This window comes from Xenopus tropicalis, chromosome 4 (assembly GCF_000004195.4).
Source record: "Xenopus tropicalis strain Nigerian chromosome 4, UCB_Xtro_10.0, whole genome shotgun sequence".
NCBI lineage: Eukaryota > Metazoa > Chordata > Amphibia > Anura > Pipidae > Xenopus > Xenopus tropicalis.
In genome coordinates, this window is record NC_030680.2 from 117,672,779 (window position 1) to 117,684,684 (window position 11,906).

An 11,906-nucleotide genomic window follows, 5' to 3' on the forward strand; every position below is an offset into this window, starting at 1 on the left:
CACTGTTTAATAGCCGTTATGGCATTATGCTGACATTTAGGCTGTAATGATGACAATGATATTTTATATTACGTTGCCTAATTTGCAGCCCTTCTGCAATTATTGATGCACAATGCTGGAAGTAATAGTTCAGCAACAGCTCAAGGGTGATAACATAAACAATAGGATCTGTTTTGCCTCAGGTGCCAAACTAATTGGATATTGTGAAGCACACCATATATACAGTATATATATATATATATATATATATATACTGTATATATGTTTGTTTAGATATCTGCCCATTCATATCCTGGTGAATACAGTGTCTTGTACCACACATATGCATATATATTTTTTATGGGGTCTGTTGATAAAGGCCAAGGATAAAGTAAGCACACTGCAATAGAACAGTCTCAGAAAAGGGCAACCCTTGTTCTGTTCCTTACCATATTATGATGTATTGTTGTGCTTTTCCTGAATGAGTCACATGAGCTTTTAGAAAGTACCGAATGGAGCTTGAAGATTTGTAATGAACCTTATATAGGAATAAATCTGAAGCTGCAAAGCTCCCTGCGTGGGGAATTCTGCCCCATCAACCTCCTTGCCTTGGTTAATAAATAAAGCTGTTTCAGGGAAAAAAGGTCTCCAACTAAACCTTGCTAAAGGGCCACCTACACAAAAAAACATGGTTTTGAGGCCACTTAGCATCACATATTTCTGTTCATAAAATGTATGCGGATTTCTATAGATATGCAACCAGTTCATTAGCACATATATAGCCAGTTTCTTTTCTAAATTGGTGCATGTATTTTTATAAATCTTGAATAATTTGAGATTTCTGCAAATTGCAGCAAACATCAGCTGTGACCTATATTAAATGTACTTGGCAGCGGAACTAATATGATATGAGAAGAATAGATTCTGGTTAATACAATCTCCCAGGTACTGTGCTGAATGCTAAGGGTTAATGAGTGTGCCATCAGTAGTAATTGTAAAGAAGCAGAAGAACCAGGTTTGGAAGGTTAAGGTTGGTTTGAGGTGGAACTGATTCATCCTGGAGGAGTGCCACATTACTTCTAGGTGCATCCTTCACTTAGAGAAGACTCATCCATTAAATAGGGTAAGCAAAGCCTATGCAGTCTTGGGGTATAAAAAGCAGTTTGCCTTGTTTTTACAAGTGTTACACACACTTCACTGAGAGGAAGGAAGCTGTAATGTAACCCAACCATTACTCCATAATTTAAAGCAGATAAGGCAAAGCTAACAAAGCCGATAAGGAGTACAAACAGGCAGTTTGGAGAGATGCTTCTGCCGACAGGATGGATACAATGTATACTGTATACTATCTATCCAAATTCATGTGCAGGTATGGGTCCCATTATCCAGAAGCCCATTTTCCAGAAAGCTCCGAATTATGGGAAGGCTGTCTCCCATAGACTCAATTTTAATCAAATAATTCAGATTTGTAAAAGTTATTTCCTTTTTCTTTTTGTAAAAGTTATTTCCATTTTCTCTTTGTAAACATTATTTCTTTTTTCTATTTTTGTAAATGTTATTTTCTTTTTCAGGCCTCTTCTGTGCGACAAAGGGTTGCGAGTTTCTTCCAATACAAGTACACTTTCTTTATGGCACCAAAGCGAGATGCATCTTGGTATAAGCCATGACATGATAATGTGCAATAAAAGTGAAGATACAAATGCATTTATGATGTAGATTTTAATCATTTACTATATACTCTTTTGCCCTGGTGATCTCAACATTTTATCCATGTAATTCTGGGCTGTACTCTACTGTGAATTCCAGCTCTAGCAATAATTCCCATACTATACTAAAAAGCACAAAGTTTGCCCAGGTACAGTATCCCATTGCAGCGTATGAGTTTTGCTTTTAAACAAGCGACCAAAAAATACGACATGATGATTGATTGCTATAGGTGACCGCCTTTGCACTTTCCATGACAAAACCATATAAGTATTTTAGAAATGCATAATTACTGGAGTTGGTTATAAAAATAGAAAAAAAAAATTAGCTTGAAGCATATGGGATTGGGCGAAAAGACAACAATGGTGAAAACCATAGCAACTATTTCAGAATTCAGATATTGCAAGAATTATTTTTACTTAGGGTTAGGAATGTTTGTGCAAACAACTTTAAACTGGGTGGGGCTAGTGCCAACATGCAGCCAATCAGAGCATTAACATGTTCACAGGCTGGACCACCCTGTAATCAGCCAAAGCATTTGTCAGAGCTGTCACATAACTCTTTATGGAACCATTCATAAAATCAACTCATACTATATTCTACAGTCAGGGGAATACACAATAGTATGCAACTTCTCTCTAGTTATTGGTGCTCTGCAACCAAGGATCCATTAGCACTCCATATTTTTTTTCATAAAAAATCCCAGCATGTGAAACTGTCTTCTGGTAACAGAAATATGGCGCAAGTTGTTGGTCAACAACATCTTAACAGCTACTGGCGTTTTGTGCCTGGTCCACAATGTAGACACTGAACCGCCAAACATCCAACTACTAGGAACTACCAGTCCCAGCATCTCATGGTTGCCAAATAATGATGACATTTGTTAAGAGGAACTACCCTTTCCCAATAGATATTTAGCAGCAATTTGTGGCTCCCCAGTGGTTGCAGTGTATTACCTAGAATCTTATGAATGTATGTGACAATGAGTTCTCTGGTTAAAAGTCATAGCACCAGAGTGCCACACACTGTAGCAATATAGTTCTTTGGCACTATATAAAGATAGTTAAAAACACAGTTTTACTTCAATAACTTGCACCAGGAAAGATTATCTACTGATTTAAAAGTTCTGTCCTATTCCCATATGTCGTATGTGATATCATGTATAAGCAACGTGCGCTGCACAAATTTCCCTGTTTTCCGTCATCGAACCAAGCTGGTGCCGTACAGGGCTGCTTCTATATATAAAGCCGGGTTTGCAGAAGTGAAACTACAGAACACAGCTTAGTATCTCAGCAAGGGACACCGTTTATTGCTGTAGCCACGTAAACACAGCGGCACTACATTTGGTGACGCTAATACAGGCATCATGATATGATCTTGTTTTATCTTTGCATTTATGGAGATAACCATGTACTTTCCAAGGGCTTTTAAGTCTATTTCCACCACTTTAAAGACAAGACTGTTACTAGCTTTCATAATTCAGCTGTGAATAAAAAAAAAAGAAAAAGGCTCTGCCTTTTAAAGTCATAAAACTGTGAGCCTCAGTTAGTCAAGGGTAGTGGCAGTTACCAGTCGGGGGTTAGTTTACAAAGGCTTTCTGTACCTGAAGATTGTTTGGTTTCTTGGTGAGTTTATAGCAGGGAGATCTTTCTCTTTTGGCCTGCATCTTTTGAATCAGGTGGATGCTCCAGGGAGCCTGGGATCAACAAGGCCCAAGAGGGACCAGTACCTCTAGTGAAGTCGGGGAACAGGGACCCCATGAATGAGTAATAGTAGGAACTGGTTAGTCCATTAATTGACTTTCTAGGAAAGTGAGATAGTCAATAGGAGCAGCTTATTTGTGCTCCAACCAGGAGAGACATTGGGGGAACTCTTAAAAGGCACTGTTGCCTTAGTGAAGCGACGGCAGTAATGACTAGGGTATCAGGGTATACTTCCTGATCAAGTCTGCTGTTGGGATCTGGGCCATTTAAGGTAGAAACCCTAAGGACATAAATCTACTGGTCCTCCACAGTGGTGCACCTTTCTGATTTTGATTTTTTAATGCCTGTTATTCCATCTGCATTTGTGAGTATTGATAACCCTGCATTGCTATTGTCTTGGACAATAAAGTTATTAGTTCCATTTTGCTGCAAAAGAACTCCTGGCATACTTCTTTTACATCACTATTTTACATCTGGCAGTGTGAGGCATAGTTTAACAACACCATCCAAACATGCACTTCCACATAGTGAAGGCCTATCCTTTGAAAGAGAGTCCAATGTACCCCATGCTATAACCAATAACTAGCCAGATAAGGTCTATTGTAGCCAAAAATGGTAACATTATAGGATAAATATCATTGACTACACTGCCTATGTATATGAAGGTATATATTATATAGGTTACAAGAAAAAGTTTAACACCTTTGGTGGATTCAGTTGTGGTTGAAGTCCTGGAGTGGTTCATTGTTGCTTTATATCTCTGACCCAAACAGTGTGTGGCTAACACCAAAAGAATAGACATACTGCACCAAACAAATGGAGCCAGCTTTATCCAGATATTTGGCTCAAATGGCTCACCATGTCCTACATGTTGTAGTGGCCCAAGACCCAAGACTTCGTACAGTATTAATTACCCATTTCCTTTTAGTTACTACTGTCTAGTGCAGAAAAACTTTACTGTATTGAAGGGGATGATGGGGTCCCACTCTAAATAGCAAGGTAAACCAATTTTAGCTTCTAACACAAAGTTTAAGAATCCCTGCATTGAATTGTAACCCTGTCTGTAGTGGCCAGATTATGAATAACCCTGGATCACTTGGTCAGCTCAAAAACCTCTTAAAAATTAAAACCTGTAATTGATATAACCTGAGAATGTATGGCTATTGTAAACACAACAAAGTATTCTCAAGAGGCCGTAGAGTAACTATTGCAAAAGGTGTCTGCTCCCACTCCAGGGTCAGACTTGGTCGTCTGGGCACCAGGAGAAAACCCACTTGTCTGGAATTTGAGGCCCCCCCTAACTACTTTGCCTAGGTCACAAGAGTGACGGAGTGAGGAGGTACATAGTGGGATCGGAGGTACGTAGTGGAGCATGGGGGGGGGGGTGATTTTGACAGGAATGTGGGAGTTTGCAACTTGGGTGCTAGCCCCGAGGGCTCTGGACCCTCCAGTCCAACACTGTCCAACCCCACCAGTGAAAACATGTTTTCAAATGCCTTTAGTTCTTCGAGGTACACGTTGTCCCACTTTCACGTGTTTTAGCTTATCTATGTTTGCATTGCATTCTTCTATTATTTTTTCATGTTCTTGGACCAATCGCATACTTTTACAAAAGCTGTTTAGCCAATAAACCAAACTAGCTGATCAAGCTGGCAGCAGCCTGAAGCATCTGCACCAATCTAACAACAACATAACCTCCCAATACAATTCACTGGGTGTTTTTAACCAGTCACTGTAATAAATGCCATATACAAATAAACTACACAAATCAATGGATAACCGGAGTTCTGATCAGGGTATCAGCAAGATTGCTGTTCAGCTAACATTTACTTATTAGGGTTCACGTATGTTTTACAGCCCATTAATATTGATAAAGGCATGCTTTGTACATAGCAGAAATGGTAGGCATCCCTTGCAACATTTCGCTCACGGCTTTGACGTCACTGGTTTAATTTTAGAAACCTTGTTTTTCAGGTTTAATAGTCGCATATTATGAACCCCTTCTGGCAGCAGGACAAGGGATCTATTGTGCAGCTGACAGCCAGTGCTGCAGGGGATTTAAAGGTTTACCTGCAAAGTTTATATAATATATAGTCTGTACAACAATATGCGGCCCCTAAATATATATTTTTTTTTCCCTTCCTGCAAAAAGGTGGTGTACTGCAACTCACTTAATGGGAAATTCCACTTTCAATTTTTAGTATTCAATATATTAATTTATTTGCAACTTTTCAATGAAATCTTCACTTTTAATTAAATTATATCTTTTGAAACTATTAGGCTTCCTATTTAAACTCTTTGCAGAATGCACCAGGGTAACTGGCTCATTCTCTGTAGAGGCTTTCACCCATTCATTTTCCATTTTGACTTCCAATCAGCTTCCTGGTTGCTAGGGTAAGTAAGTCTCTAGCAACCATATATCTGCTAAAAAAAATAAATATCAAACCCGAGAGATGCAAAACCAGAAGTTAGATCTTATAAAAAATACACACACAAAAAAAACTAATTGCAAATTGTCTCATTCTGTAATTTGTCTACATCAAGCTACATGTTCATTTTAATGTGAGCTGTCCCTCTGTTTATCCCTATTGTTATTATAGCCTCCCCCTCCCTACATAAACAAAACAGAGATCAACCTAAGAACACAGAATTTACAATAGGAAACCCGTGGTGCAGGGGAAAGATTCTTACACTTTTTTTCCTCCAATATTCCTTATACATGTATACTCTTATGCTTATGAGACATTCACCTAAGAAACCCTTCTTGAAAACCCCTACAGCGTACATTGCCTGGCAACATAAGCCAGATCGGTGCTAGAAATAGTTGAACAAAGAACAATGTAAATTTCCATATATGAAACATCTCCTTCTGTTTTTCTAAAATGCTTGTCTCCCCATATCCCCTATATGCCCCTATGAAACTTAAACTGAATGTTGCAATAAAGGACATTTATACATATATTGTATATATCTGTAAGGAATACCAGTTGCACAGTACAGACTGGGCTTCAAGCTGATGTATAGCCCATAGATGTGCCACCTGTAAGAGCTCACAAATGATTGGAGCTGCAGTAAGGATTCTTAAAACTTTTATGGTCTCTTAGAAGTTATGGTAACCATTAGAATAGCTGTTAAGCAAAGTATACAGAAAGAGGGAAAAGCCGTGCATAAGCTTTAACATTATTCTGTAGGAAAACAGAACTACACCAGCCATCAATTCCATGTCCCTGTGCCATCAAAGCAACACAGTTTTCCAAGCGCAGCTGGACTAATACTAAGCAAAAAGGAGAGCTCCCTATTGCTGTTATACAATGTATAATGCATATAATGTCAGTGGGAGATTGAAGTTTCCCTTTCCTACTTGCTGCAACAGAAATTCTCCCAGGATAAAAGGGGGTTTGGATATTTTGTTTGCCTTTTGCATACAGCTGAGAATAAAGAAGAATAATATACAAGGTGCTTAATATACAGGGTGCTTAATCACTAGTTTTCAGTGTAGTTGCCAGGAGCCCAGGAGAAGCAGCAGCTCTAGCACACATACACTTGCAGCAGCCCCAGACAAAGACGTCAGCACTAGAGATTTACCAAACTGCCAGGAACTGGCTCAGCCAATAGCAGAGGCGCAAGGGAGGGGGCGCCTAAGCCCAGCCCCACCTTGGGTGCATATAAAGTTGAGCCTCAGCAGTCTGTATAGAGACAAATCATCCTAGCTCTCTAGCAGCATCACTGACTCACTGACAGAACTAGCAGAAGAGAGCTCTGGGACTAATACAAATCCATTGAGGGACATTATGCAGAGTGCAATGTTTCTTGCCATTCAGCACAACTGTGGGCAAGTCGAACGCTCGTCTCCTGGAGGCTGTCAGAAAAACGAGGAGAAAAGAGGGAAGATGAAGAAAACTATGTAAGTTTCTATACACATTGCTGTCAGTCTGTATTATCTGCTGCTTTGCGCTCTGCAGAGGGAACCGAGCATTGCAAATGGCATGGGCTCTCCCTACAGAGCTCAGTTCTCTATGGCTGCTTTCCCTAAAAACCAATGGCACTGGCATTTATTGCAGAATGTATTTCTTCTGCTGCATATCTTCTTATATAGACATATATATATAATACTGGGCATCAGTTAAATACCAGCTTTTAAGGATAGTTTTACACTGCTTTTAAGTCCCTGTGCAACTTTTTGCATTCAAACTATTTTCAGTTTCCAGATGCATGCGTGAAAACTACTAAACCGTGCCTATTCACATTATTGCATTAGGTTTATTAATATTATTTTATTTTGCTGACATAAGAGTACAGTAATGCAGTAAGATTTGCTTTTTATTAAAATATGGATAATGGAAACCAATTGCTTGTAGAGTAGTAAAAGCGCAGGAATAGTCAGGATGGCGGCAGCGAGAGCCTCAGTGAATAAGTCATTCCTGGGCTGTACAGTAATGCAATGATCTCATACAGGCAACATACGTTGCACAGCTGGGAGAAGCAACTGCAATGGCCTCTTGTGTTTCCTTAAAATGTGCCAACACGAGTAATAACTAGTCATACCGAGTGTGACGCACTTATGAGATAGATTACGTTGGGTAAGATAATGTTTAACAAAGATACAAAGATTAATTGAGTCTATAAAAGCCACTCTTATCTAACCCTCTATATATCCCTAATTAGATCTTTAGATTGCAGCAATTAAACCTCAGTATTTATGTTGCCCTTTTTAATTTTAATATCTGATGTGGAACCATGGTCCAAATATAGAAACGTTAATTGTTAACTGCTCCCTAGGGGAGTGAGCTGCCGCCCTGACACAGATGGTATTGTACTTTGCTCTGAAGTTTAGCTATAAATACTTTCAGCAGATCAAAAGTCTTCCTTAAAGCAACAGGCGACTTGCCTTTAAAAAGAAACAGACTAAAGGTCACAAGATCTTCGCTAGGCTGCAGAACTAATTAGATAGCCTGGGAGTTAACCCCTTCACAGCTGGGCAAGTTTAGAGGCAATTTTCATTTCCAGGCAACAGAATTTTTGATGCCTTTATTCTGCTTTCTAACACTGAACTGCGCTGTGGCGTTTAAAGAGTTTTAATAAAAGATTCTCTTTCCCTTTGCAGTTTAAAAGATTGGAAGACACGTCTGAGCTACTTCCTGCAGAATTCTCAGAACACATCCAACGGGTCCTTAAATATGGGGCAGAACAAAAGAGGCAAAAAGAACGCCTATTGCAGGTACAGTATATAGAGATTGATTATATCTCACTACCTGAATGTAATATTGTTCTTTGTAAGGCAATGGGAAACTAAGCAGAAGTATTCATGATCCCTGTCTATCTTTCAGGCCCACTCCAGAAGAAGCCAAGAGTTGGTCAGAAACCTTTGATGATCTTCTTGCCAGCAAATGTAAGTTATTATCAGAAACTAATTTGGGCACAGCAGATAGATAAATATTAAGGGGAATCAGTATTTCTGTGGACCATACATATATAGTGTGCGTGTATTAATATACAGCTTAAAAGGTGCACAACCATTATGATATGCCACAACCTAGATGCAGAAAACTTTTTCTTTCTTTCTTTCTATCTTCTATCTATCTTTCTATCTATCTCTATCTATCTATCTATCTATCTATCTATCTATCTATCTATCTATCTGTCTGTCTATCTAATCAGTTTCATAAAAGGAATCAGAGAATAGTTATAGCATAGAAAAGCATATAAGTAGCCCAAGGATTTTGAAGTTCATTATCATTACAGGAAAAAGTAATTAACACATTTGTTTCTCTCTTGTTAACAGACGGAGTAGCAGCATTCAGAGCCTTTTTAAAATCCGAGTTCAGTGAAGAGAATATTGAGTTCTGGCTGGCATGTGAAGATTTTAAAAAGACCAAATCCCCACACAAGCTGACAGCAAAAGCAAAGAAGATTTATGATGAATTCATTGAAAAGGAAGCCCCCAAAGAGGTAAGCAGCTACATGCCAGAACCATTACCCCAATGTAGTCGTTGCTTAGTAAATACGATATCATACTAGAGTTGTGTTTGAGTAATGCAGCCATTTGTTTGCATAGTTATTTTAAGAAGTCTTTTGACACAGTTACCGTTTATGTTCTCTAAATAGCATTTTAATGTAATGGTGATGAAAGCATTGTGTGCATAACCTATCTTACCTATGGGTGTAGCTCAAGTGCACTAGTCACAAAGAGAACACTTTAGTCTCCTAAGCCGAAACACTGGTATTTTTCAAGTAGCAGAGCTTACAAAGGAAAATACTATGATTTCTCCCAGACCATCACCTATTTAACAAGAGATATATTTTAAAATCAAGCCTAAAAATGTGTTATTTTTCATTAAACATCAGGACCAATTCATAACTTTATTTTTATATCTTTCCTGCAGATTAACATTGACTTTCAAACTCGGGAAAACATTATGCAAACCATGCAGGAACCTTCACACTCCTGCTTCAGCGCTGCCCAGAGACGGGTGTACAGCTTGATGGTGAATAATTCATACCCACGCTTTATTCAGTCTGAATTCTACCAGGAATTGTGCCAGCCAGTGCCACAGATGCCCAGCGAGCCCCAGGCAACATGAAAACACAGTTGAAGTTAAGCAACGCATATTCTCTGGACTTGCACCAAAGTCCTTCAGAAGAAACCAATCCATAGAGGTTTCATATCTTTGGCCTTAGAGACTGTGTCGGCAACATCGAAAATGAGATTTGGCTGTTGACTCAAGAAAGGTCATACAGAAAATAAGGTGACTGGTGAATAAGGAGAGGCAGAAGCACTGTTTCAGGCATGGACAATGTACGGTGATAGACAGTGAAATCCATCTACTTGTTGGTTGCACTACAGTGGGAGCTCAAGTACTGTCATTAGCCCAAGGAGATTTAAGGACTAAAGGTTTTACCATCCAAGATATCTGAGTTGTTTCTGGCCATTATTAAAGAATAATCATCTGTTAAAATGTCATGAATCAGACATGGGCACTACCAAGTGTTCTTGAGATATTTCAGATTTTAAGAAGTGACTCTAAAGCAGTTTAACATTCACTGTGCAATTCATTCTGCTGTACATTATGTGATATTGGCAGCCCTGGCTACTGTTTATGAAACCTGCCATTCACCAGGTGGGAAGTTTAAAATGGTTAGAGGTGCCAGTGGGCTAGCAAACCTGTGTATTGAGCAGTACCTATTAGGTTGCAGGTTTCCAATACATTACAGAAATTCTATTGTGTGATTATGAGATAATCCATATCTTATTAATGTATCTCAAACAGTTCATCCACCTGAAAATATGTCATATGTCATCAACTGTACAGTGTGTTCACTGTTAAAAACAGCACATGGTGTGTATTTATTGTGTATAAAATGCTGTGTATGTATTTGTTAAAGCTGTGTATGAGTATGTATGGGAAATTTGTATAACAGAGCAGGCGGGCTCTAAATAATGTCATTTTCTGCCTTGAAGGCAGTTAAACTTCAGTGAAGTTGCTGTTATATATTGATTTAATTATGAATAAATTATTTTTCTTAGTACTTTTGCATCTGTTTCTTATAAATGCAGATAAAAGATACAAACTGAATTGTAACATAGACTCTACGGTCAGAGGTCTGTCAGAGTTTTTGGGGTCCAGAATCCCCCCATGCAGTTAAATATTTGGATTCCTCCCCCACCACCTTAACACATACTATGGAAGTAACAGTGAATATTCTAAAGTTCAGGACATATACAACACAATGTATACATATGAAACCCCAATTCTTATCCTAACTGGCCTTAATGTTGTACACACCTTTAGCTTGGAGTGCTGCCTCACCATAAGGTAACCATTGTTCTAGAAACACTGAGGTCCATCTATTGCATGGTTCTAGTAATGCGAAACCTGCTTACTGAGTGTTGTCAGACTAACAGAACAGTATGTCTGTGCAGAGGAGATTACTTGCTACTGCTTAAAATCCCATTCCCATGAATCCCAGCAGGCACAATGTCTGAACATTGCCCTATCTACCATAGGTCTTAGGGTCCTGGATTTTAACCTTGTGGGACACCCAAGGCTTACTTTGTGGGACAGAGTAAATAGGGAGGGAGTTCTAAACCCAGCCGCCAGCTGTTGTGAAACTACAACTCCCTCAGTCCTAGCTGTTGATTTAAGATATGTAGAACATTTTAGGCTAGATTTGATATAAAGGTACCCTATGCCAAGGCATTTTACTCAGGGTCCAACACGATTATTACAAGCTGGCAAAAACCAGAAACTAATATTTTCTAGGAGATTAATGGGAAAATAAAGCTTCTATTTAACTCTTCTACTGGGTTACAGAGCCCATGTCCCTCTGCTGCGGCTGTTTTTCTGGACTGTCTGATCTCTCCTGGCTACGGGTTTGGGGCACTGCACCCGGGACCATAAGAGTAGTGTGGTGAGTGGTCATATTTGCATGAGATTTAAAGTATATTTAAGAAAGAATCTCCACAAGCTAAGGGTCTGGAGCAAGGCAAGGCACCCAGGTATTAGGTAGTGAGCGGGAAGT

The 11,906-nt window shown here is 39.1% G+C and overlaps 1 protein-coding gene across 1 annotated transcript; it reads left to right on the top strand.

The window, feature by feature from the left end:
• The first annotated feature begins 7,100 nt into the window (after nt 1–7,100).
• On the top strand, nt 7,101–10,913 carry rgs2 (regulator of G-protein signaling 2). Its single transcript, NM_001030451.1, is given in 5 exon segments — nt 7,101–7,290; nt 8,491–8,604; nt 8,714–8,775; nt 9,169–9,335; nt 9,770–10,913. Coding segments are annotated over 5 exon segments (654 nt in total). The 5' UTR covers nt 7,101–7,177; the 3' UTR covers nt 9,968–10,913.
• The last annotated feature ends 993 nt before the right edge of the window (nt 10,914–11,906 follow it).